A 27,252-nucleotide genomic window follows, 5' to 3' on the forward strand; every position below is an offset into this window, starting at 1 on the left:
TTCGGCTCAAACCCAAACCTTCCCAGGACCTCAGACAGGTACCGTCACTCCACACAGTCAAATACCTTCTCCGCGTCCATGGACACCACTACCTCCGGTATCTGGGCTCTCGACAGGGCCATGATTACTTTTACCAGCCCCCTTAAGTTACCAGAAAGCTGTCTGCCCTTTAATAATAATATTAATTATAATCTTTATTGTCACAAGTAGGCTTACATTAATACTGCAATGAAGTTACTGTGAAAAGCCCCTGGTCGCCACATTCCGGCACCTGTTCGGGTACACAGAGGGAGAATTCAGAATGTCCAAATTACCTAACAGCACGTCATTCGGCACTAACCACCACCACCAACTTAGCCAGCCCTTTCACCTCCGTATTTAACAGCGATACGGACCAACATGACCCACATTCCAACAGGTGCTTCCCTCTTTTTGGTATCAATGTTATTGTTGCCTGCATCATTGACGCTGGCATCTCCCCCTTCTCCAGTGCCTCATTAAATGCCCCCAAGAGATGCGGTGCCAAGACTGTCGCGAACTTCTTCTAGAATTCCGCCGGGTAACCACGAGCCCCTGGGCCTTCCCCAACTTCATACCCCTTATACCGTCCAATACCTCCCACAGCCCCAGGGACTCCTCTAGCACCTGCCTCTTCCTCCAACTGTGGATACTCCAGTTTGCCTAAGAAACATCCCATGACCCCTCTTCACCCACCAGCGTCCACCCTTTACAGCTCCTCTTATTATCCCTAAACACCTCGTTTATCTTCCCTGGCTCCGACACCACATGTCCGTATCTTCAATATTTCCCCGGACGCGGCCTGCCAACATAGCTGATGCATAAATATTCGACTCGCTTTCTCCGCCTATTCGTACTGCACCCCTCTTGCCCTACGCAGCTGTCCTACTGCTCTCCCCGCTGTCAACCAATCAATTTGCCCCTGTCATTTGTTCCTCCTCACCAATCCCTCCGTGGTAGGCACCCTCAAGTACTCCCTATCTACCTCCACTTTCTCGTTGATTAGCCGTTCATATTCCTCCCTCCTTTCCCTATCCGCATGTACCTTGAATGAGATAATCTCCCCTTGGACCATCGCTTTTAGTGCTTTCCCAAAATGTGGCCACCGCCACTTCCCCTTTTTGGTTCAATTCTACATACTCTTTAATCACAGCCCATACTTTGTTACAAAACCCACTATCTGCCAACAACCCCGAATCAAACCTCCATCTCGGCCTCTGCTCCCTTCCCGATCTAAGCTGAATCTCCAGCCAGTGTGGCATATGGTCTGAGATTACTATCCCTGCGTATTCTGCCCCCTCCACCCCAACCAAAACCTCCTGGCTTACCACAAAAAAAGTCTATCCCTGAATACACCTTGTACACATGTGAGAAAACCTCACCGTGTCGCATCACCCCACCTTCCCCACGGCCACCTCTCTCTGCCTTCTCGCTCACCTCACTTCCCCCTGGGTTCTTGAAGCACCAGGGGTCCACCATACCCATCTTTTCCATAAACCCACCCAGCTCCTTTTCCATTCATATTCTATCCATTGACCCGGGGCTCAACCTATCTACCCTCGGCTCTAGGACACAATTAAAACCTCCTCCCATAATCAACTGGTGTGTGACTGGATCGCTGCCGGAAACCCCCTTATAAAACCAACATCGTCCCAATTCGGTGCCACCAGTACCAGCGGCGTTCCTTCTAATACCCCACTCACCATTACTGATCTCCCACCGGGGTCCCTGACTTCCTTTGTGCTCAGAAGTCCCGTTTTCTTACTCATCAAAATTGCCCACGATCCCCACGACTTTGAACCCCGAGTGGAAAACCTGACCCACCCATCCCTTCCTCAGCCTAATCTGGTCCTTCATGCGGAGGTGCATCTCCTGCAGAAAGACCACCTCAGCTTTTAAACTCATTTGATGCACAAAGACCCGAGATCTTTTCACTGGTCCATTGAACCTTTGCACGATTTATTGTTTCAGCCTTACCGGGGACGTATGCCTCCATTCCCCTCTACCATCCGCCATCCTCACCTTTCGGCTCTACCCACGTTAATTTCACCCTGTATCGGGCACATCCATGATAGCCCCGCCCCTTTCTCCTCCCCGACAATGTTTTTAAAAATGTATTTTTACCCAATTCAGTTTTTCCACTTAAAGGGCAATTTAGCGTGTCCAATCCACCGACCCTGCACATCTTTGGGTTGTGGGGGTGAAACCCACACAAACACGGGGAGAATGTGCAATGTCCACACGGACAGTGACCCAGAGCCAGGATCGAACCTGGGACCTCAGTGCCCTGAGGCAGCAGTGCTACCCACAGCTGCAACATGCTGCCCCGCCCCGACCATGTTTCTTCTCCAACCTCACCGTGTCGCATCACCCCACCCTCCCCAAGGCCACCTGTCTCTGCCTTCTCGCTCACCTCACTTCCGTTCACCAGCATTACCACCCAGCATGGCAACTCCTGCCCAAAGGCTCCTCCTACTGACCCCTCTCCCACCCTCACCGCTTTGTTCTGTGAAGAAGACTCTGTGTGGACTGCTCCCTACCCCACCCAAACAGAGACTCATCTCAAACCACAGGTCACCTCCCTCAAAGACAAACAAAAAGAAAAAAACACAGCCCCAGGCAGCAGGAGAGGGGCAGGGACAGCTGTCCCCGTACAAACTTTTCACCCCAACTACTCTTTGTCGACCCAACAGAAAAAATAAGAAAACCCCCTCCACATCGGAGGAAAAGATTAAAAAACCTAACCCTCCCTCCAACCCCCATCCTACCCGTCTTCTCAATTACTTCAAAGTGCCACCACCTCTGTCTCCCAAAATTGTTCAATTCTCCACCAGTTTGTGCTCCTTGATAAAAGTCATAGGCTGCTTTTGGGGTCTCAAAATAGTATTCCTGGCCTTCGCAAGTCATCCATAGTTTCGCCGGGTTGAGCTCCCGAAACCTGATCCGCTGTCTATATTGCACTGCCGTGGCTTTGTTGAAGCCTGCACACTGTTTTGCCAGCTCAGCTCCAGTGTCTGATATATTTGGACCATGTTCCTCTCCCATTCACAGTTGCTCTTCTCCCTGGCCCATTGCAGAATATTCTCTTTCTCCACAAACTTGTTGAGCCTCACGATCACCGCCCGTGGCGGCTCCCATGCTGTAGGCTTCTGTCTCAGAGACCTGTGCACTCTGTTCATCTCAGGGGCCTTGTCCAGCACCCCCTCCGCCACCAGCCCCACCAGCATCCTCAAAACTTACCTTGTGGAACTCGTACCTTCTACTCCTTCAGGCAGGGCAAATATCCGCAGATTCTGCCTTCTCAACCTATTTTCCTGCTTCTTCACCTTTGCTCTCAACGTCTTGCAAAGGTCTCCCAAGAGCTCTGCCTCCAGTGCCACCATCCGATCTCTGTGGTCCGACATCATCTTCTCAATCTCTCGGATCTGCGACCCCTGTGCCTCAAGCATTTCTCCACCCTCTCTATCGAGCCCCTCCGGGGTTCCACAACCCCTTTGATGGCCTTTGGGCGATCCTCCTGCATCGCCTTCCTCTGATGGTGGAACGCTTCCTTGATGAAGGCTGTCAACCGTTCCATCTGGAGCTTTGCTACTTACACTGACCCGTCCCCCTCCGCCATCTTTCCACTAGCTGCTGCGCCACAGGTCCCTTCGAACTCCTTGGCCAAGTCCTTCACCTTCTGCTGAGTTTGATAACCAGCAGACATACCACTCTCAGGGGGAACTTCCCCGACCTTCAGTAACCCTTTTCTGTCGAAGTTACACATGAGTTGGAGTAAAAAGAGCTCTTTTCTACGCCTTCAAGCAGGAGCTACCCTGTGTGCGACGGTGTGGACGTCCCAGTGGCACTTCCTGCGGCTAACCAAACTACTTGGCATTGACCAATCATGGGTAGTACTGTCCAGCCATTGCTAAGGTAATTGGTTTTTCCGCCTCACCTGGCTTCAGTTGATGATGGTCGGTAGGATCTTTGTTCTATTTCGGCCGCATAGGGTGAGCATCAAGCCCCTCCCAGGTCAGGTCTAACACGGCATCTTATAATCCAAACTCAGTCACTTGCCCTTGCTGCTTGCGTGCAGCATTCTTGGTTCCAACGCCAGCATCCCCTGTGGCTCCAAATCAAAGCCAAGTTATGGATGTTTGCAGCCATAAGGACCGAAAACCAATCCAACCTGAAATATGTCGGGCAGGGATGACCGAAAGAGATTTGGGAAAGGTGAATATGTGAATTAGGTCTGAGATCAGCCATGATCTCAGTGAATGGTGAAACAGGCATGAGAAGGGCAGCACGATGGCGCAGTGGGTTACCACTGCGACCTCGTGGTGCTGAGGTCCCAGGTTCAATCCCGGCTCTGGGTCACTGTCCGTGTGGAACTTGCACATTCTCCCTGTGTTTGTGTGGGTTTCGCCCCCACAACCCGAAAGATGTGCAGGGGAGGTGGATTGGTCATGCTAAATTGCCCCTTAATTGGACAAAAATGAATTGGGTAGTCTAAATTTAAAAACAAAGAAACAGGCATGAAACACTAAATGATCGACAACTCTTCCTATTCCATTATTGGCCATTATCTGAGGGTAAAAGGAAAGTATTTAATACACTAATCTCCCTGCCCTCATGACCGAGGGAGTGTGAGTTGCAGATCAGTGCATGGACCGATAGGAAAACCAATTCTTCAATTATGTATGGCCACTATAAGTCTCTGGGATCTGGGTCTGTAGTAGATCCCATTGCATAGATCCCACAGGTCAGTCAGCAAGACATTGGGATTTCTGCAATGAGTTACCACTGACTGCACTATATTTGAGCGATCCTTGCAGATGAGGTTTACTTATGAAATGCCTGGATTCTGCATCTTAGTGACTGGTGTGATGTCTGTGTCTATAGGTCTGGTGTCTAGGAACAAGCTGGAGGAGGAGGAGACTGCGTATTGGCTGAGCATGGGACGCACGTTTCATAAGGTCTGCTTAAAAGACAAGATCATAACCGTCACCCGTTACCTACCCAAGTAAGTGTCCAGCGAGTGGTTCAACTCTACCATTCACAGGGCTGGTGGTTGGATCACTTTTTCAAGATGGGGGGGCAGCATGATGGCGCAGTGAGTTAGCCCTGCTGCCTCACAGGCCGAGGTCCCAGGTTCGATCCCGGCTCTGGGTCACTGTCCGTGTGGAGTTTGCACATTCTCCCCGTGTTTGCGTGGGTTTCACCCCCACAACCCAAAGATGTACAGGCTAGGTGAATTGGCCACGCTAAATTGCCCCTTAATTGGAAAAAATGAATTGGGTATTCTAAAAAAAATTTTTTTTTAATTTTCAAGATGGGATGGAGGCTTTGACGTTATTTTGTGCCTTTCTTCAAAGTTTGAAAATGGGAGTGTACCCCGGGTTTTCCGACTCCAGGTTGCACAGTGATGGTACCATTTGTGTGTCCTTGACTTTAAAGGCGGTTTGACCGGCACAGATGAGTGGCCTCTTTCTGTGCCATAACTTTTCTATGGTTCAATTAAGTCCTCTGCAGCAGAAAGCTGGACTGAGCATTCACCAAGATCAAATAAGGTCATGACAGCGTCATTGCTCTTAAATGTCAAAACTGTAAAATATTTGCATTGTGAGCAAAATACATTGCATTTATGCGGCAACTTTCATGACCTCGGAATATGCTCAAGCAGTTTACTATCTTTGAAGTATACACTGTATTATCTCCCAGCTCTGTGGCCTCCTGTATTTTTTCAGCCACCTTGCTTTTTGGTTGCACTGCACCCTCACACACAAGAGCTCATGGTGTTGGCTGGTGATGTATTAGCATGAACTGCAGATAAACTAATGAACAGCAAATAGAAAGCCAGGGTTAGTTGGCCATCTTCAGGTTGGCAAACTGTTAACTACCAGACGGATCCATGTTGGGGCCCCAACTGTTTACAATCTATATGAATGATTTTGAAGGAACGGGAGTTTTGTCGCCAAACTTGCTGATTGATTAAATAAAGGTGGGCAGGAAAAGAAGTTGTAAAAAGAGGATGCAGAGAGCCTACAAAGGCATATTCGATCGGGTAAATGAGTGGGCAAAGATTTGATCGTACGATGTGGGGAAAATGTGAAGTTGTCCACTTTGGCAGGAGTAATAGAAAAGCAGAGTATTATTTAAATGGGAAGAGACTGCAGATTGTTGTGGTCCAGAGGGATCCGGGTTTGACTGTCCACAAATCACAAGACGTTAACATGCAGGTACAGCAAGTAATTGGGAAGGCAAATGGAAAGTTGTATTTTATTGCAAGGGTAATGGAATATAAAAAATGGAAAGTCTTGCTACAAATGTATCAAGAATTGCAGGAGACATGTACTCGCAGTTGGTTCAGAGAAGGTTCACAAGATTCATTCCTAGGTTGGTGGGGTTGTCTTATGAGCAACAGTTGAGCAGATTAGGCCTATATTCGTTGCTTTAGAAGAATGAGAAGTGGGGAAATCTAGAACTAACAGCCACAGTTTTAAAAAGTAATCAGCCAGTCCTTTGCTGCCAAGCTCGTGTTGGGAAATTTTCTGACTCAGCAGACCGGCCTGCATATAAAACGCCCCTTTAGTTTCACTCCAGGTAGCCAAGGGTGAACATTGAACGTACAGTGCAGAAGGAGGCCATTCAGCCCATCAAGTCTGCACCGATCCACTTAAGCCCTCGCTTCCACCTACACCATAACACAATGACCCCTCTGATGTGTTGGGTATGCTGGGTCTGTGAGGACTGCGTTTACCAGAGCAGTGAAAGAGACAGGCTACCAACACTTGTAGAAGTACAACTCTATTTTATTTAACTATGAGCTGTTAAACATACTTGCACTGTGGGTCGACACTATGTTAGGTTGACTGAAGACCTATGCCTAACCTGACCAGCCTATACTGCTAGCACATGTTGGATGTTCGTACTACTGACTGCGGGCTCCGTCTGTCTCAGAGGCTGCATCCTGAATGAGCGGGAAAACTAGTGCCCTCTGGCTTTATAGTGACCGTGCTCTGTCTGGTGATTGGCTGCTGTGTTGTGTATGTTGATTGGTCTTTCAGTGTGTCAGTCAGTGTGTGTCTATGCACCATCATATACTTGTGTGTATATTATGACACCCTCCTAGCCTTTGTGGACACTAAGGGCAATTTAACATGGCCAATCCACCTAACCTGCACGGCTTTGGACTGTGGGAGGAAACCGGAGCACCCGGAGGAAACCCACGCAGACACTGGGAGAACGTGCAGACTCCGCATAGACAGTGACCCAAGCTGGAATCAAACCTGAGACCCTGGAGCTGTGAAGCCACAGTGCTAGCCACGTGTGCTACCGTGAGATAGAGTTGGCTATTGTTCCCAAAAACTGATCCAGGGTGACAAGGTGGCAATGTGTGCGGTCAGAAGGCCACTGTCCTAGTTCATTGGTTACATTTTAGGCCCTCTATCCTCACCTCTCACACCCTTTCACTTTAAAACCCAATACCCATGTCACTTCCGTGCCAGCTTATGCCCTACACCTACTCCCATAATCTCTTGGCACCTCCATGCTAACTCAGTCCTTCCATGCTCATTCACACTGTCTACACTATGGGCGCAATTCTCCCATCGAGAGACTAAGTCCCAACGCCAGAGTGAAAACCGGAGTGTTTCACTCTGGCGTCGGAGGCCGCTCCCAGCCCCCTATTCTCCCGCCCCCGGGGGCTAGGAGCGGCGCCGCGTCATTTACGCGCCGCCGGGCCTTGGCGCTGCGTAAAAGCGGCACCGCATAAATGACGTCACCCGCGCATGCGCAGTTGCCGTCCTCCCCACGGCCGCCCCACAAGAAGATGTCGGATGGATCTTGCGGGGCGGCGGAGGAAAGGAAGTCCTCCTTCAGAGACGCCGGCCCGCTGATCGATGGGCACCGATCGCAGGCCAAACCCCTTTTGAGGCCCCTCCTTGTGCAAGCACCCCCTCCCACAGCCCGCCCTCCTCCCCCCCCCTCCCCCCTAGCGTTCCCGCTGGCACCGACCAGGTGTGGACGGCGCCGGCGGGAACCTGTCGTGTTGGGCAGGCCGCTCGGCCCATTCGGGCCGGAAAATCGCCGCTCACAAACGGCGAGCAGCAATTCTCCCAGCGACCAGCCGTGAATCTCGCCGCACCGGTTTGGGTGGGGTGGGGGGGGGGGGGTGGGAGAATCACGTGAGGGTGCTGGGGCGGCGTGGCGGGACTCGCTCGGCGCCCCGGCGATTTTCCCACCCGGCATGGGGGCGGGGGGGAGAATTCCGCCCACTGTATAGAACCACTGAATCCTCTGAGAGCCCAGACTCCTATAAAAGAATTATGTGAGTTTATTTGTTTACACAGGTGCAGGGAAGCATTGACTTTGCATGATTGACATTTTTGAGGTTATAAAAAGTTATTTTTCCCTAGTTCTCTTTTGTCAATGTCTCAATGTTTATTTTCAGAAGGTTAAGAGTGTGAATTGCTTAAACATTGTGTTTTTGGTACTTTAATGGTCTGATTAATTGACCCTTTTATTCAGTTGTTGGAACCCACCAGTTTTGTTTTTCAAATAATTATTAATGGGTTTTTAAAAAATTAGTTTAAGGGTTGTGGGCATCTCTGGTTAGGCCTGCACTAATTGCCCATCCCTAGTTGCCCTTCAGAAGGTGGTGGTGAGTTGCCTTCTTGAACCACTGCAGTTCTTGTGTAGGTACTCCCACTATGCTGTTTGGGAGTGAATTCCAGGATGTTACCCCAGCGACATTGAAGGAGCGGCGATATATTTCCAAGTCAGGGTGGTGAGTGACTTGGAGGGGAACCTCCAGGTGATGGGGTTCCCAGGTATCTGCTGCCTTTGCCCTTCTAGACGATAGTGGTCGTGGGTTTGGAAGGTGTTGTCTGAGGAAACTTGGTGAGTTACTGCAGTGCATCCTGTAGATGGTACACAGGCTGCCACTATTCGTCGGTGGTGGAGGGTTTGAATGTTTGTGGAAGGAAGAGCAATCAAGCGGGCTGCTTTGTACTGGATGGTGTCGAGCTTCTTGAGTGTTGTTGGAGCTGCACTCATCCAGGCAAGTGGGGAGTATTCCATTGCACTCCTGACATGTGCCTTGTAGATGGTGGACAGGCTTTGGAGGTCAGGAGGTGAGTTACTCGCCTAAGGATCCCTAGTCACACATGCCATTGCTACTATAGGATTAATTCGGCACACCGTGTACACTGGATCAATGGGCGTAATGTCATGGGAGTGTTTCTTTAGGAAATGTCTTGTCTTATCACATGGTTTCAGTGATGTCATTGGGTGGAGCAAATGTTTTGTCTTATCACATGGCTTCTGTGATGTCATTGTGTGGGTGGAGCTGGGCTGTGGCTCTGAGTTTTACTTTTGCATTGGTTTGGGGCTGTTGTGTAGTTCGAGTTTTTTGCTTTCATTTTCACATTTGGTTGCTGTATTCTGGCAGACACATATCTTGGAGTCTTTCTCTCTGCATTTTAAAAGCTGTTTCCAGATTACGTGACAACGGGAAAATAAATAATTGTTTTCTGGAAGAAATTCAAACCTGCTGTTGTGGAAAGGACACAAGAGCATCCATACCAGGTCTTGTGTGCTGGGCCACACCTTTTGAAAAGGGGCTTCTGGTTTATGGGATCTTGTTACTAAATTGGAACAGCTTTAAGGGGGAATTTATTAAGGGTTATACATCGATTACTGTAGCTGTGTGGGGTATTTATGTTTGTTGTTGATAAAAATGTCTACTGTGTGTGTTTATAAAAATGTTAACTAAATTTGTACAATAAACTTTGTTGATTAAAAGTGCTTCAGGCCTCTGTTGAATAACACCTGAAGGGCAGGCCCTTGTGCTCCTCATAACCAAAAATAATAAACAGTTGTAGGTCAGGTGAGCTCCATAATATATTTTGGAGTTTTCCAAACCCTGGTCCATAACAGTAAAAAGGCTGTGACTTGGAGGCTATGAGGGACCAATAGGAGTGATGAGGGGCATTGAGTTGCATGGCGGGGTGCAGAATGGGTAAAACTTTTCAAAGGTTATTTTCAAAAGGCTCCCGAATGCAGACTTTGGATCATGATTCCTCTGAGGGAGGAACTGCAAGACGTGGAAAAGCTGCCCAACTCAATGAAATTTGCAGGGGGCCAGGGGATTGCCTGGCTCACAATGGGCTGGCCAGGTCAGGAATGCAAGCTGCAGCCTGGCTCCTCGCACCCTCATCCTGTGACACTGAAAATTAGGTGTGCCAAGAATGGGGGCAAGAGTCCTGGAATCCGCCCCCACCTGCCATTTTTAAATGATTTCAGAGACCTTCTAACTCTGTTAAAATCCAGGTCAAGGAGTCTCCCATTTAAGATGGAGATGAGGAGGATTTTCTTCTGAGGGTTAACGTTTGGGATTCTCTTCTACAGAGAACAGTGGAGGCTGAATCATTGAATACTTTCAAGGCTGAGTTTAGACAGAATTTTGATTGGCAAGTGAGACCAGGCTTGAGGTGAATAGGCAGGGAAGTGGAGTTAAGGCCACAGTCAGATCAACCAAGATCTTCTTAAATGGCGGACCAAGCCCAATGGGCCGAATGGCCTTCAACTCCAATTTATTGTGATCTTATGATTTATTTAAAAGTAAAACCACAACGTCTTAAAAGGTTTTGGTTCAAGCCCCACTCAACACTGGCGCACATAAACCATACCAATACTTGGGTGTATCACTGAGGAAGCACTTGTCAGAGGTGCAATCTTTCTAATCGGAGGTCCCTCCTTTTTTCCAATGCAGTTGGGCTTAAACAATCCGATGATGCTATCTGTGGTAGAGTATGGAGATGCCTTGATGCCCTGACTGTTCTTCCCTCAGTTAACACTGACACAACATTACTTTGTTGTTTGAGGATCTTGTTGGGCCCTTGCTGAGGGATGTGGCTGCATAAATGCAATCGATTTTTTCAGCAGGGTGTAATTTTGGAAGAAGCTGGCAGGAGAAGTGGCCCAGAGGGCAGAGACTTTCCCCCATAGACATGCACTAATTTCAACAGTTGCTTTGGGCCAGATTCCATGATCCTGAGTGGGGACTCTGAGTTGGTGAGAAGTGGGCCCTGGCTTGATATGGAGAGTGGGGCAGTATTGCTTGCTGAGCCACCCTGGATGCTACAGGGGCAACTAGAAATCAGATCAACCCGTGCTTTAGTAGAAATCCTGTATCTGAAAAATAATGCTTTTGAGTTCTTGAAATGTGTGACTTTCGAGGACGGAAATGAGTTTGGAAAGTGTGGAGTCAAAATAAAATGATGGCTTTCATCGTATATATTTCACAGAGTTTCTAAAAGCACATTGCCCTCCTCCCCTTACATTTTGGGACTGCTTCGTGATGGGGGAGGCTGGGGGGCCAGAAAGGATTGCAGAAAATTGGAAGAGTGAAAACTTTGCACAGCAGCTGTGTTCTGATCTTAACAGCTGCTTTTTCTCTTGGTTAGGTATCCTTATGAGTCTGCTCAGATCCAATACAGTTACAGCCTCTGCTCGCCACATTCCAGCACCGAGTTTGTGTCCTGCTGGGTAGAGTTCTCCCACGAGCGGCTGGAGGAGTACAAATGGAATTACCTGGATCAGTACATCTGCTCGTCGGGCTCAGAGGATTTCAGGTACATGTCTCCGCCGTCCTGCCAGCACCCCATCTCTAAACTCTCGTGAGGGCTCTGACTTCTTTCTCCGATCCATCGGGGTAAGAGCAACACTGACACTGTGCCTCTGCCGCACCAAACCCACGCAGGAGCTAAGAATACAGCTCACATGGAGTCTTAGGCTCGCAGTGACATATAACTGGAGAGAGGGGCCCTGGAGCATATTGTACATTCGTACTGCAGATTTACACTGGGAGGGTTTCAAGTTCTATCAGCTATGTTCAAGATCCTGTGTGACTGGGGAGTCAGCTGGTGACTGGAAACAGGCCAGGAGCGGAAATCTCAATAAGATGGGAGAGCTTTGCTTCTGTCCTTGGTGTCTGCTCTATAAAGACTCCACCTTGCTTCGGATGTGATTATGCCAACATTCTCCTGGCATCCCCAAAAAGCTTGAGTTCATTGCAACTCGATGGCCTTGTATCCTAGCTTTGTATCCTCAAAATGCTGGCGTCCTCCAATTCTGGCCCCTTGACCATCCCTCAGTTTACTTGCTCCAGTCTGGGCAAGCATACGTTGTGTCTTGACTTTGAGCTCTGGAATTTCCTCCCTAAATCTCTCTGCCTCTCTCTTCTCCTCTGAGACATTCCTTAAACACTTGCCTCTTTGACTAGACTTTTGGTCACCTGTCCTAAAGTCACCTTGTGCGCAAAATTCTCAAATTCTGTCTGATAACTCGCCAGTGGAACATCCGAGGATATTTTTTGCGATGTTAAAGGTGTGTAAATGTAAGTTATCATTGCACTGAGGAGGGGCTGCATGGTGGCGTAGTGGTTAGCACTGCTGTCCCACGGCGCTGTGGACCCAGGTTCATTCCAAGCCCTGGGTCACTGTCCATGTGGAGTTTGCACATTCTCCCTGTGTCGGCGTGGGTCTCAGCCCCACAACCCAAATATGTGCAGATGGACCACGCTAAATTGCCCCTTAGTTAGAAAAAAAAGATTTGGGCACTTTAAATTTATTTTTTAAAAATTGTTGTACTGAGGAAGAACCTGACCTCACAATTTTTTGGATTCATGCTTCACAGCCTGATTGAATCCCTGAAGTTCTGGCGAACAAGGTTCTTGTTGTTGCCGGCCTGTGTAACAGCAACAAAACGGATCATGGAGGGAGAGACCCGCTGTGATGTTTACGGGGAGAAGCTACGCTCTGACCAGGAGGAGTGGCAGCTGCTGGATGGCTTCATTCGGTTCGTGGAGGGTTTGAACCGAATCCGGAGAAGGCACCGATCGGACAGAATCATACGGGTGAGACTGCCTCTTCTCTTTTCAGTGGAGCACCGTTTTTAGGCAACTGGTAACTTGGGCAGTGGAGTTACCCAACAAAGGGGACCCATGTTAATGTTAAGCAGCTGCCTGTCCTTCTTGTTGTATTGCTTTGTTGAGCCCGTTTTGTCAGATCTTTGCTGACACGTTAGACTAAAGAGCCAATTACCCCTTTTTGTAAGAAAGCAGGAGATTTACATTGTCCACCTTGCCTTAGACATATTGTGCCAGCTAATGTGTTACATTGGTTACACCAGAGGAAGAGCTGCACCCCACGAGAGTCTTCATCGGAAAGCTAGTATCAAGAGTAAAGGGTCCCACAGATAGTTTGCTTTGTTCCTCTTGTAATTTGGAAGGAAATAAATAGTGATCAACTAATGGACCGGATTTTGTGGAAAAATGGTGCCGAATGATCAGTGTGCCACCAACCTGTGGTGAAGAAGAGATGTCCCATGAATCGTGAACCAGTAACTGCCTAATTGGAACCCCTTTTGTCATTAGTTTGTGAAAACAGGGCGGCACGGTGGCGCAGTGGTTAGCATTGCTGCCTCACGGCGCCGAGGTCCCAGGTTCGATCCCGGCTCTGGGTCACGATCCATGTGGAGTTTGCACATTCTCCCCGTGTTTGTGTGGGTTTCGCCGCCACAACCCAAAGATGTGCAGGCTAGGTGGATTGGCCATGCTAAATTGCCCCTAAATTGGAAGAAATGAATTGGGTAATCTAAATTTAAAAAAAAAAAATTAGTTTGTGAAAACAGCATCTCTTTCTGTCAACCTCCTGTCCCGAGTTTCATGAAGTTTCTCCATTTGCACATTAATAGCCCATTAAATTTGGCATAGTTAAGTCTGGTAATTGACAGTGTAAGTACTTTGAACAATAAGTACTCTGAACAATGGGATCAGTCTTGCCTGGAAAGTGAACAATTAAAAGCATGTAGTCTCATTCCTTCAGATTGTGAATTATTAGGGGTTTTTTGTAATTAAAAATTTTACTTTTTAAATTTTATTCTTTCTATCTTTTTACATCCTCTCTCAATCAAACCTTTCTTTTATTTCCCATTCTAACTGATTTCACATTTATTTCACCCACTCTAAACCACCCTCCTTATCGGTTTGCCCTTTGTTGATTTCCCAATCCTTTCATCTCCTTGATTAAGAATCGATTGTGCATGCAGCACGGTAGGACAGTGGCTAATACCGTTGCTTCACAGCCTCAGGGTCCCAGGTTCAATTTCTGGCTTGAGTCACTGTCTGTGCGGAGTCTGCACGTGCTCCCTGTGTCTGCGGGTGCACCGGTTTCGTCCCACAAGTCCCGAAAGACGTGATGTTAGGGAATTTGGACATTCCAAATTCTCCCTCCGTGTACCCGAACAGGTGCCGGAGTGTGGCAACTAGAGGCTTTTCACAGTAACTTCATTGCAGTGTTAATGTAAGCCTACTTGTGACAATAAAAGATTATTATTATGTTGTACTTCACCAAGGTCCCAGCTGCCTGGTAGTCCTCATGGTTCCTTTATCAACATAAGAACATCACAAATATCGTAGAATCATAGAATTTACAGTGCAGAAGGAGGCCCTTCAGCCCATCGAGTCTACAGCAGCTTCTGAAAGACCACCCTACCTCAGCCCACCCATCCACCCTAACCCGTAACTCCACCTAATATTTGGACACTATGGGGCAATTTAGCGTGACCAATCCACCTAACCTCGCATCTTTGGATTGTGGGAGGGACCCCACACAGACTCCGCACAGCCAGTGACTGACCCAATCTGGGAATCGAACCCAGGTCCCTGGCACTGTGAAGCAACAGTGCTAACCACTGTGCTACCATGCCACCCAAAATATGAGCAGGAGTAGGACATTCAACCCTTCAAGCCTGCTCTGCCATTAAAAAAGCATTGTGGATAGCACAATTGCTTTACAACTCCAGGGTCCCAGGTTCGATTCTAGCTTGGGTCACTGTCTGTGCGGAGTCTGCACATCCTCCCCGTGTGTGCGTGGGTTTCCTCCGGGTGCTCCGGTTTCCTCCCACAGTCCAAAGATGTGCAGGTTAGGTGGATTGGCCATGATAAATTGCCCTTAGTGTTCAAAATTGCCCTTGGTGTTGGGTGGGGTTGCTGGGTTATGGGGATGGGGTGGAGGTGTTGACCTTGGGTAAGGTGCTCTTTCCAAGAGCCAGTGCAGACTCGATGGGCCGAATGGCCTCCTGCACTGTAAATTCTATGAAATTAAATAAGTTCAACTCCATCCTCCCAAACTTTGTCTATAATCCTTTGATTTTCTTAATATGCAAAAATCTATCAATCTCTGACTCGAATATGCTGTGATTGAGCATCCATAGCTCTCGAGGGTCGAGAATTCCAAAGATTCTTAACCCTTTGAGTGAAGCAATTTCTCCTGATCTCAGTCTTAAATACCCAATGCCTTATTCTGAGATTCTGACCGTGTGTTCCAGATTCCTGAGGTGCTCTCCCTTGTCAAACCCCTTCAGAATTTATATGGGACAGTAGAACAACCTATTATTAGTCCCCTCATCCCAGGAATCAGTCCAATAACCTACAATGCACCCCCTCTAAGGTGTATCCTTCCTTAGGTAAGGAGACCAAACCTGCACACAGTGCTCCAGGTGTGATCTCTCACACTATATCATCTTCTAACAAAATAGGGCCAGCGGCATTTTTGAAACACCCTGGTGTAGTTGGATTTCCACACCACCAACCTTATACATTGTGGACAGTGGGATAGATATTGTGTTGCGAATGTTGGGGAGGCGGTGACGTAGTGCTATCATCCCTGGACCAGTAACCCACAGAACCAGGCTCTGGGACCCGGATTCGAATTCCACCAGGACAGATGGTGAAATTTGAATTTTAAAACAATCTGCAATTAAAAGTCTAATAATGACCATTGTCGATGTCGTAAAACCCATCTGGTTCACTAATGTCCTTTTGGGAAGGAAATCTGCCGTCCTTACTTGGTCTGGTCTACATGTGACACCAGACCCACTGCCATGACTCTTAACTACCCTCTCAAGGGCAATTATGGATGAACAATAAATGCTGGCACAGCCTGTCATGCCCACATCCCATAAATAAATGTTTAAAAAAAGATGAACTTCCAGTCACACAGCCGCACCACCACTAAGACTCTCTCTTTTCATCTCTGATACCGCTTGACTCCAACACTGCCGCTCCTTCAGTTCATCTGCTGCAAAAATCCCGCCCTGCCCAAACACATTCCTCACCAGCCTCCCATGGCAACACGGTGGCACAGTGGTTAGCACTGCTGCCTGACCAGTGCCAGGGATTGGGGTTCAATTATGCCTTGGGTGACTGTGTGGAGTTTGCACGTTCTCCCTGTGTCGAAGTAGGTTTCCTCCGGGTGCTCCAGGTTCCTCCCACAGTCCAAAGATGTGCAGGTTAGGTGGATTGGTCATGATCAGTGCGCGGGATTTCAGGGACAGGTTGGGAGTGTGTGCCTAGGTAGGGTGTTCTTTCAGAGTGACAATGCCAAATGATCTCCTTCATTGTACGGATTCTATGGATTCTACCATCCATAAATATGAGGTTGTCCAAAGCTCTACTGCTCGTGGCCAATGTTGCATCAAATCATTTTTGCCTATCCCTCCTGTGCTCGCTGTCCGACATTGGCCCCTGGTTAAGCAACATCTTGATTGTAAAATTTTCATCCTTATTCTCAAATCCCACCATGGCCTCACCTCTCCCTATCTCTATAATCTGCTCTAGCCTCACAATCCTTTGAGATATCTGCATTCATCCGATTCTGGCTCGATGAGCATCCCTTATTTTAATCACTCCACCATTGGTGGCCATGCCTTTAGTTACCTATGCCCTGGAAATCCTTTTGTTAAACCCACCAAGCCTCCGCTCTGTACCTTGTTTACCTCCTTTAAAACACTTTGAAAACTTCATATTAAATATGGTTTTGACTAATATTTCTGTATGTGGTTCATATTAAATTTTGGTACCAAGAAGCACCTTGGGGAGGCTTTACTTTTATTAGGGGTACAATACGAATACAAGTTGATATTGAATAATTTTAGATAGCCAGGCCAATTGGATTTTACAATGCCTTCAGCCAGTTGTGCTTCTTCATGTCACTGCAGCAATGAAGAGTAAATGCAATTAGCTGGTTCATAAATTCATAAGATTTTGGAGTGGAAATAGGCCATTCAGCCCATCGAGACTGCTCTGCCATTGTATCATGGCTGATGTGTTCCTCATCTGTTACCTACAATGCTACAGACCAAGAACTGGATTGCAAAATCAGCCAGAGCATCTCCTCCCTGGAACACATGATCTAGGAGTAGACAATTTAGCCTGCCAAGCCTAAACACCTTTTAAAATTTAGAGTAGCCAATTATTTTTTTTTCCAATTAAGGGGCAATTTAGCATGGCCAATTCACCTATTCTGCATATCCACGCAGACACGGGGAGAATGTGCAAACTCCACACGGACAGTGACCCAGGGCCGGGATTTGACCCTGGGTCCTCAGCGCGGTAGTCCCAGTGCTAACCACTGCGCCACATGCCACCCTGCTTAAACACCTTCAATGTGATCATGGCTGATAGCATCATAGCCTCAACTCCTCTGTCCTGGGGGCAGCACGGTGTCACAGTGGTTAGCACTCTTGCCTCATGGCACCGAGGTTAGTTGTGAGGAATTGAGTATCTCCTGAAACAACTGCCGCTGCTCATCAGCTGTCCTACCTTTTAGCCTTCCTGCCCAGTATACTCGAGCCAAATCTATCATCATGCCTCTGTAATTTCCTTTGTTTAATTCCAGAACATTAGTGTGGGACTCCACTTTCTCACCCCAAACTGAACCTTGATTTCTACCATACTATGGTCACCACTCCCGAGAGGATCTTTAACGCTGAGGTCGTTAATGAATCCCTCCTCATTACAGAATACCAATTCAAGAGGAGCCTCCTCCCTGGTTGGTTCCTCAACATACTGTTCCAGGAAGCAATCTCTAATACATTCAATGAACTCTGCCTCCAGGCGACCCTTGCCAATTTGATTCCTCCAATCTATGAGCATATTAAAATCACCCATTATTATTGCCATACCTTTTTTACAAGCCCCGAGTATTTCCTAGTTTATACTGTGCCCCGCTGCAGAACTACTGTTTGGGGACCTATAGATTACTCCAACTAAGGGGCGGAATTCTCCGACCCCCCGCAGGGTCGGGGAATCGCCTGGGGCCGGCGTAAATCCCGCCGTGGCCGGAATTCTCCGCTACCCGGGAATCGGCCGGGGGGGGGGAATCGCGCCCCGCCGATCGGCGGGCAGGCCTGTGCCGTGGGGGCACTCCTTTTCTTCCGCCGCCGCCACGGCCTCCACTATGGCGGAGGCAGAAGAGACCCCCTCCACCGCGCACGCGCCGGTGGTTACATCAGCGGCCGCTGACTCTCCGGCACATGCGCGGATTCACGCCGACAGGCGAAGGCCTTTTGGCCAGCCCCGACGCCGATCGGTGTGGCGCCAAAGAGGGAGCCACTCCAGCGCGGGCCTAGCCCCTAAAGGGGCGGCCCGACAGCGGAGTGGTTGGCGCCACTCCGCTACGCTGGGACGCCCGCCCCGCCAGGTAGGGGAGAATTTCGCCCAAGGACTTTTTCCCTTTGCTATTTCTTATTTCTACCCAGACTGATTCCACATCTTGATTTCTAGTGCTTATGTCATTTCGCTTTACAGCACTGATCCCTTTCCTCACCAGCAGGGCTGCACCACCTCCTCTTTCTTTCCGTCTATCTTTCCGAAATACTGCGGACTCCTGGATATTCAATTCCCAGACCTGGTCTCCCTGTAACCACATTTCAGTAATCCCCACTAAGTCATAACCTTTTTGTTTCTATTTGCGCCATTAGCTTATTGTTTGTTATGAATGCTTCTTACAAAGCTTTTAGAATCATGGAATTCCTACAGTGCAGAAGGAGACCAGTCGGTCCATTGAGTCTGCACCGACCCTTAGAAAGAGCAGTCTAACCTAGGCTCAATCCCCCCCGCCCCGGGACAATTTAGCAGATCCAATCCACCTAACCTGCCCACCTTTGGACTGTGCAAGGAAACTAAAGCACCCGGATGAAATCCAGGCAGACACGGGAAGAATATGCAAACTCCACACAGTCACCCGAGGTGAGAATCAAACCCGGGTCCCTGATGCAGTGAGACAGCAGTGCTAACCACTGTGCCACCATGCCACCCTGTTTGTTTTATGTTAAATTTCCCTACACTTAGAACATAGAACATTACAGCGCAGTACAGGCCCTTCGGCCCTCGATGTTGCGCCGTCCTGTGAAACCCCTCTAAAGTCCCTCTACACTATTCCCTTATCGTCCATATGCCTAGCACACGGCTAAATCGCTGGCTTTGAAAGCAGACCAAGGCAGGCCAGCAGCACGGTTCAATTCCTGTACCAGCCTTCCCGAACAGGCGCCGGAATGTGGCGACTAGGGGCTTTTCACAGTAACTTCATTTGAAGCCTACTTGTGACAATAAGTGATTATTATTATTATAAATGCGTTTAGTGTTGGCGAGTCCACTATTGTTGCAGGCAAGGCATTCCACGCCCTTACTACTCTCTGAGTAAAGAACCTACCTCTGATATCTGTCCTATATCTATCTCCCCTCAATTTAAAGCTATGTCCCCTCGTGCTGGACATCACCATCCGAGGAAAAAGGCTCTCGATGTCCACCCTACCTAATCCTCTGATCATCTTGTATGCCTCAATTAAGTCCCCGCTTAACCTTCTTCTCTCTAACGAAAACAGCCTCAAGTCCTTCAGCCTTTCCTCATATGATCTTCCCTCCATACCAGGCAACATTATCTCCTCTGTACCCTTTCCAATGCTTCCACATCCTTCCAAAATGTGGCGACCAGAACTGCACACAATACTCCAAATGCGGCCGCACCAGAGTTTTGTACAACTGCAACATGACCTCATGGCTCCGAAACTCAATTCCTCTACCAATAAAAGCTAACACACCGTATGCCTTCTTAACAACCCTCTCAACCTGGGTGGCAACTTTCAGGGATCTATGGACACGGACTCCGAGATCTCTCTGCTCGTCCACACTACCAAGAATCTTACCATTAGCCCAGTACTCTGTCTTCCTGTTATTCCTTCAAAATGAATCACCTCACACTTTTCTGCATTAAACTCCATTTGCCACCTGTCAGCCCAGCTCTGCCGCTTATCTATGTCCCTCTGTAACTTGTACCATCCTTCTGCACTGTCCACAACTCCACCGACTTTAGTGTCATCTGCAAATTTACTCACCCATCCTTCTACGCCCTCCTCCAGGTCATTTATAAAAATGACAAACAGCAACGGCCCCAAAACAGATCCTTGTGGCACACCACTAGTAACTGGACACCAGTCAGAGCATTTCCCATCAACCACCACACTTTGTCTTCTATTAACTAGCCAATTTCTGATCCAAACTGCTAAATCACCCTGAATCCCATGCCTCTGTATTTTCTGCAATAGCCTACCGTGGGGAACCTTATCAAACGCTTTACTGAAATCCATATACACCACATCAACTGCTTTACCCTCATCCACCTGTTTGGTCACCTTCTCGAAGAACTCAATGAGGTTTGTGAGGCACGACCTACCCTTCACAAAACCATGTTGACTATCTCTAATCAAATTATTCCTTTCCAGATCATTATTCATCCTATCCCTTATAAACCTTTCCAAGACTTTTCCCACAACAGAAGTAAGGCTCACTGGTCTTGGTTATCTTGGTGCATAAAGACATTCACCTGCTTTGTCCCTCACTTTTATTTTCTGGTAACCATCCATCACATTGCTCGCCTACGCTCTTATCTACTCCTTTAAATTGGGTTTTCTAGTTTCCCTTACAAACCAAACCCTCCCCCACCTCCCCATTTAATTTAAAGCCCTATTTACAGCCCGAGTAACACAATTCGCAGAGATTATTACCTTTTTGGTTCTGCTTTTTAATTTAGCTCCTAGCTGTTATTACTCACTCTGTCCTTGTTCTACCTATGTCATTGCTACCAACGTGAACCATCACAACTGGATCTTTACCCTCCCACTCCCAAGTTCCTCTGCAGCCCAGATGAATCCGAGCACCAGGTAGACAATACAACCTTCGGGATTCTCGATCCTGGTCACAGAACAGTGTCAATGCCCCTAACTATACTAACTATCCCCAATTACGACGACATCTTTTGTCTCTCCTCCCACTTGAATGGCTCTCTGTACCACGGTGCTGTGGTCATTTTTGTCATCCCGCCAGCAGTCTCCGTTCCCATCCACACAGGGCGCAAGAACCTCAAACCTGTTGCACAGGGATAAAGGTTAAGGCTCCTGCAACCTTACCTCCTGGATCTCTTTACCTGCCTCATTGCAGCCATACCCTCCTGTCTCTGATCACAGTGTCCAGGTACCTCTCCCCCTCCCTGATGTGTCGCAGTGTCCGAAGCTCAGGCTCCAGCTCATCAACTCTGAGCCGGTGTTCCTCAAGCAACCGACACTTACTGTAGACATGGTCACTGGGAACCACAATGGATCCCACCAGCTCCCACATCATGCAGAAACAACACATCACCTGACTCTCCATCTCTATTTTATTTAATTATTTTTAATTTGGTTTTTAAACTTTTTTTATTCTATAGACTTTTTTTTATAATCTCTCCTTATTACCTCTGTCTGAAAGCAATTTATAAACTTTAATAAAGTGGGTTTTCAAATTTATTACAGCTCCCCTATTAGCCAATCAAATCACAGTCTTCCTACGATGTTACTTTCAGTTCTTTTTCCCCCAGTCGGAACTCTGTCAGTTTCAGAGAGAGCGATCGAGAGAGCGCGATCAATAGAGAGCGAGAAAACTTAATGCCTTACCTTCCCGAGCTGCTTTCTGTTCATTTACCGATCAGCTGCTCTCCTCTCTGCCACTGAAATTGAAGATCTCCGATCCCTGGTCAGAATTTAAACTTCCTTACCTTCCCGAGCTGCTCTCTGTTAGTTTACCGATCTGCTGCTCTCCTCTCCGCTGCCGAAATGGTTGGTAGTGTTGTTAAAGGGAACACCTGCGGGAATGTGTACAGTTTTTTTTTTAATAAACATAAATGTGCAAACATCCACGTACTTTCAATACTTCCATCGTACCGTATTGCACAAGCCCGCTCCCCTCCCACCCGTACTACCCGCCATATTTTCCCTCCTACTCTACTCTACCCCCCCCCCCCCCCCCCCCCCCCCCCGCTGACGCTCACTCTCCCGCAAAGAAGTCAATAAATGGTTGCCACCTTCGGGTGAACCCCTGCACAGATCCCCTCAAGGCGAACTTAATTTTTTCCATCCCCAGGAAACTTGACATGTCCGCAAGCCACCACTCAGTCTTCGGGGGCTTTGAGTCCCTCCACGCCAATAATATTCGTCGCCGGGCTATCAGGGAAGCAAAGGCCAGCACATCGGCTGCTTTCTCCCCCTGGACGCCCGGGTCTTCCGAAACCCCAAAAATTGCCACCCCTGGACTCATCACCACCCTTGTTTTTAGCACCTGGGACATGACCCCCGCAAATCCCTCCCAGTACCCCCTCAGCTCAGGGCATGCCCAAAACATGTGCACATGGTTCGCTGGTCCTCCCGCGCACCTAGCGCATTTGTCCTCTATCCCGAAAAATTTGCTCATCCGAGCCACCGTCATATGGGCCCGGTGAACGACCTTAAATTGGATCAGCCCGAGCCTAGCACATGTCGCGGTCGAGTTTACCCTACTCAGGGCCTCTGCCCACAGCCCATCCTCCATTTCCCCGCCTAGCTCCTCCTCCCATTTAAGTTTCAGTTCCTCTGTCTGGGACCCTTCCTCCCTCATGAGCACCTTATAAATACCCGAGACTCTACCCTCCCCTTCGTCCCTCCCAGAGACTATTCTGTCTAGGATCCCCATTGGCGGGAGGCGCGGGAAAGATGGGACCTGTCTACAAACAAAGTCCCGCAACTGTAGGTATCTAAAATCATTTCCCCTTACCAACCCAAATTTCTCCTCCAAGCTCCTCAAACTCGCGAAGCTCCCTTCCAGGATCATATCACCCACCCTTCCCGCCCCTGCTCGCCACCATACTCGGAACCCCCCATCCATACTGCCGGGGGCAAACCGATGGTTGTCGCAGATTGGCGCCCAGACAGACGCCCCCATCTCCCCCACATGCCTCCTCCACTGGCCCCATATCCGCAGGGTCGCCACCACTACCGGGCTGGTGGTGTACTTGGCCGGCGGCAGCGGTAGAGGAGCCGTGACCAGGGCTTCCAAACTGGAGCCCCTGCACGAAGCCGCCTCCACCCGCTCCCAAATAGACCCCGTACCCACCATCCACTTCCTTATCATAGCGATGTTGGCCGCCCAGTAATAATTGACCAGACTCGGCAACGCCAGCCCCCCCTCGCTGCGGTTCCTCTCCAACATCGCCTTCTTCACCCGCGGAGACTTTCCCGCCCAGACAAAGCTCATGATCAGCCCGTTAACTCTTTTGAAGAAGGACTGTGGGATAAAGATCGGGAGGCACTGAAAAATAAACAAAAATCGAGGGAGGATTGTAATCTTTACAGTCTGCACCCTCCCTGCCAGCGACAGCGGGAGTGCATCCCATCTCCGAAACTCTCCCTTCATTTGCTCCACCACCCTGGCCAAATTTAACTTATGCAGCCTGCCCCAGTCTCGTGCCACCTGGATTCCCAAATACCGGAAATTTTCCTCAACCAGCCTAAACGGTAGCCCTCTCAATCTGTTCTCCTGGCCCCTTGCCTGTACCACAAACATTTCACTCTTGACCGTATTTAATTTGTATCCTGAGAACTGGCCGAACTCCCTCAGCATTCCCAGTATAGTTCCCATCCCGGCCACTGGGTCCGACACGTACAGGAGCAGGTCGTCTGCATAAAGAGAAACCCTGTGTTCAACCCCGCCCCTCACCATCCCCTTCCAACCCTCTGCGGCTCTCAGCGCAATCGCCAGCGGCTCTATGGCCAGCGCAAACAGCAGCGGGGAGAGCGGGCAGCCCTGCCTGGTCCCTTGGTACAACCTAAAGTACTCCGACACTTCTCTGTTGGTCCTGACGCTGGCCCTCGGGGCCTGATATAATAATTTGATCCAATCCACCAATCCCTCCCCGAACCCAAACCGTCCGAGCACCTCCCATAGATATTCCCACTCCACCCGGTCAAAGGCCTTCTCAGCGTCCATAGCCACCACTACCTCCACCTCTCTACCCGCCGGGGGCATCATTATCACATTGAGCAATCTCCTCAGATTGGCCGCCAGCTGCCTACCTTTCACGAACCCCGTTTGATCCTCCCCAATCACCTCCGGTACACAGTCCTCCATTCTACCCGCCAGTACCTTTGCCAGGAGCTTGGCATCTACATTAATCAGGGAGATTGGCCTGTAGGACCCGCACACCTCCGGGTCTTTACCCCGCTTTAATATCAGAGATATGGTGGCTTGTGACATCGTCGGCGGCAGGGTCCCTCTGTCCCTTGCCTCATTGAAAACCCTCGCCAAGACCGGGCCCACCAGCTCCGAGAACTTCCTATAAAACTCTACTGGGTATCCATCCGGCCCCGGGGACTTCCCCGACTGCATGGCCTTTAGGCCCCCCAATACCTCCTCTACTCTAATCGGGGCCCCCAGCTCTTCCACTCGCCCCCCCCCAACTGTTGGGAATGTTAACCCATCCAGAAACCTTTTCATCCCCTCCGGTTCTTCTGGCGGCTCCGAAGTATACAGCTTACGATAGAAGTCCCGGAATACCCTATTCAATTCTGCCGGATCCTCCACTTTGTGCCCCCCCTCGTCCCTCACTCTACCTATTTCCCTGGCCGCCTCCCTCCTCCTAAGTTGCTGCGCTAACAGTCTGCTAGCCTTTTCCCCATACTCGTACACCACTCCCCTCGCCTTCCTAAGCTGTTCCACTGCCCTGCTCGTGGATAGTGCCCCCAGTTCCGCCTGTAGCCTCTGCCTCTCCCTGAGTAAAACCTCCCCCGGGGACTCCGCGTGCTCTTCATCTATCCGGCCCATTTCCCTGACCAATCTATCCATCTCTGCCCGGTCTGCCTTGGCTCTATGGGCCCCAATTGAAATCAGCTCCCCCCGCACTGCTGCCTTTAGCGCCTCCCACACGGTCGCCGCTGAGACCTCCCCAGTGTCATTCACCTGCAGGTAATTTTTTATACATTTCCGAAGCCTCTCGCAGATCCCCTCCTCCGACAGCAGTCCCACATCTAGCCTCCATTGCGGGCGTTGATAACTCGCTCCCCCGAACTGCAGTGTTCAGTTTTTTTTGTGTCCATGTCTTAGTCCAGATTGAGTGGTGTGAGATATGGTTGCTCGAGATGTTCAGTTGAAACATTAGCATACAGGTTAACCTACAGATTTGTAGCCAGGTGGTGGAGTGTGGCCCATTCCCTTTGGAATGTTGGGATGAGGACATTACATTGTCTAACACCATGTTGGTTAAATAATATCTCCAGGGAATAGCAGTTTCCCTACATGAAGTCTTCAAAGTGTTCTCTCCAGCTTTGTCAGATAAATCAGATTATTAGTTTTAGTCTGGTATGATGTTTAGGAGTCAGGAGAGTATGATGGGCACTGTAATCTCCAGTGTTTTAAATCTGTAATGAGGATAATTCCAGGCCTTTTATCTCAGCCATGGTGAGTATAAGTGCACCGATCTAAAACCTAAAGAGAGACGAGGTGCTCAGGGAAGTGAGATTTTGAAGTGAACAGAAGTATGAAATGGCTTTGATTTATTGTGATGGGTGGTCTTACCTGATTGGAGTTTTCCGATGAAGGATCTAACAATAAATAATCTGTTTGTTTCTGTTTTTTCTAACTGCTCATTGTTCAGCCTCGAGGTGAGGAAACGTTCTTATGGGTGTTCAACACTGTTGAAGATTGAGTAATTTTGATCTTGGTTGGGAGATACCAGAATAAGACTTGTAAATCAGACATCTGGAATATTCCTGTCGCCTTTTAATTTCCTCTTCATTTATTTATTGATTGAGATTGATTATCAAAGGAAGAGGCTGATTTGTCATCAGGTGGATGGTTGGCTTTCAGCCACTCATGAATGTGATGCTTCAGGTTTATTGAACTCATGCAGATTTTTTCGATTCATGTTTCAGAAGGGGGCTCCCATTAAAGGACTGCAGGTGACGGGGCCCCTCTCAAACTATCCCACTGAACCAGCCGGCCCACCTCTCGGGAAGAAGGGAACGTCCGCTTTGTCAGCTTTGCTGGAGATGGAGGCCAACCAGAGGTGAGCCCTCCTTTGCTTTGAGTGGTGTGTTCCCTGGTTGCACAATGGTTGCAGTCAATCACTGTGGTTTCTTCTGTGGCATAAATGCCATTATTTCACGCTTGCCCCCTCGCTCACTCCTCTCCTCCCTCCTTTCCTCATTCCCCTGCTCACCTCAGAGACCAAGCTACCCCTACACATTCTGAGATGGGGGAAGGAGCCTTCAGCATTTGTTTCAGAGCCCAAAATGGCCCCATCTTTATCACGGTTCCATTTGCACTGAGGATAAAGTGTTTCAAAAAGGTCAGGCTTCATTCAGTTGTAGTTTAGAACTAATTCTGGGAGATTTGTTTCCATACACAGTCTCTAATGGATTTATCAACTGAGGTTATTCTTCCATATAAATAATCAGAAGAGAAAATGCTGCAAAATCTCAGAGGGTATGGCAGCATCTGTAGGGAGAGAAAAGAGCTAACGTTTTGAGACCAGATGACCCTTTGTCAAAGGTGGTTATTCTTCCACCTGAATTGTGAAATGGTCTCAATCTACATTTTACTTGGATTAATCCTGATGTGATCGTTTAAAATTTCAAATTGATTCCCACTCATTTAATTCCAAATTTTAACCCTGTTGGGGATTTGGGATGGCCTGACCCCATGAATCTGATGGACCACTGCCCGCATGGATCCAATGGACCACTGACCCCATGGATCCGAAGGACTACTGACCTCATGGACCCGAAGGACCACTGCCCGCATGGATCTGAGGGACCACTGCCCGCATGGATCCAATGGACCACTGACCCCATGGATCCGAAGGACTACTGACCTCATGGACCCGAAGGACCACTGCCCGCATGGATCTGAGGGACCACTGCCCACATGGATCCGAGGGACCACTGCTCGCATGGATCCGATGGACCACTGACCCCATGGATCCGAAGGACCACTGCCCGCATGGATCTGAGGGACCACTGACCCCATGGATCGGATGGACCGTTGCCCGCATGGATCCGAGGGAC

At 48.9% G+C, this 27,252-nt stretch overlaps 1 protein-coding gene across 3 annotated transcripts in view; it reads left to right on the forward strand.

Moving 5' to 3' along the window:
- The window catches only part of depdc5 (DEP domain containing 5, GATOR1 subcomplex subunit), a 253,508-nt gene that overhangs the window by 142,347 nt on the left and 83,909 nt on the right, over positions 1-27,252 (forward strand). For all 3 annotated transcript variants that reach the window (XM_038793299.1, XM_038793316.1, XM_038793307.1), the window contains exons 27-30: positions 4,903-5,023; positions 11,469-11,636; positions 12,700-12,919; positions 26,119-26,252. In XM_038793299.1, coding sequence (XP_038649227.1) covers positions 4,903-5,023; positions 11,469-11,636; positions 12,700-12,919; positions 26,119-26,252 — 643 coding nt within the window. The remainder of the gene's footprint in view (positions 1-4,902; positions 5,024-11,468; positions 11,637-12,699; positions 12,920-26,118; positions 26,253-27,252) is intronic.

Source organism: Scyliorhinus canicula, chromosome 1 (genome assembly GCF_902713615.1).
Source record: "Scyliorhinus canicula chromosome 1, sScyCan1.1, whole genome shotgun sequence".
Taxonomy (NCBI): Eukaryota; Metazoa; Chordata; class Chondrichthyes; order Carcharhiniformes; family Scyliorhinidae; genus Scyliorhinus; species Scyliorhinus canicula.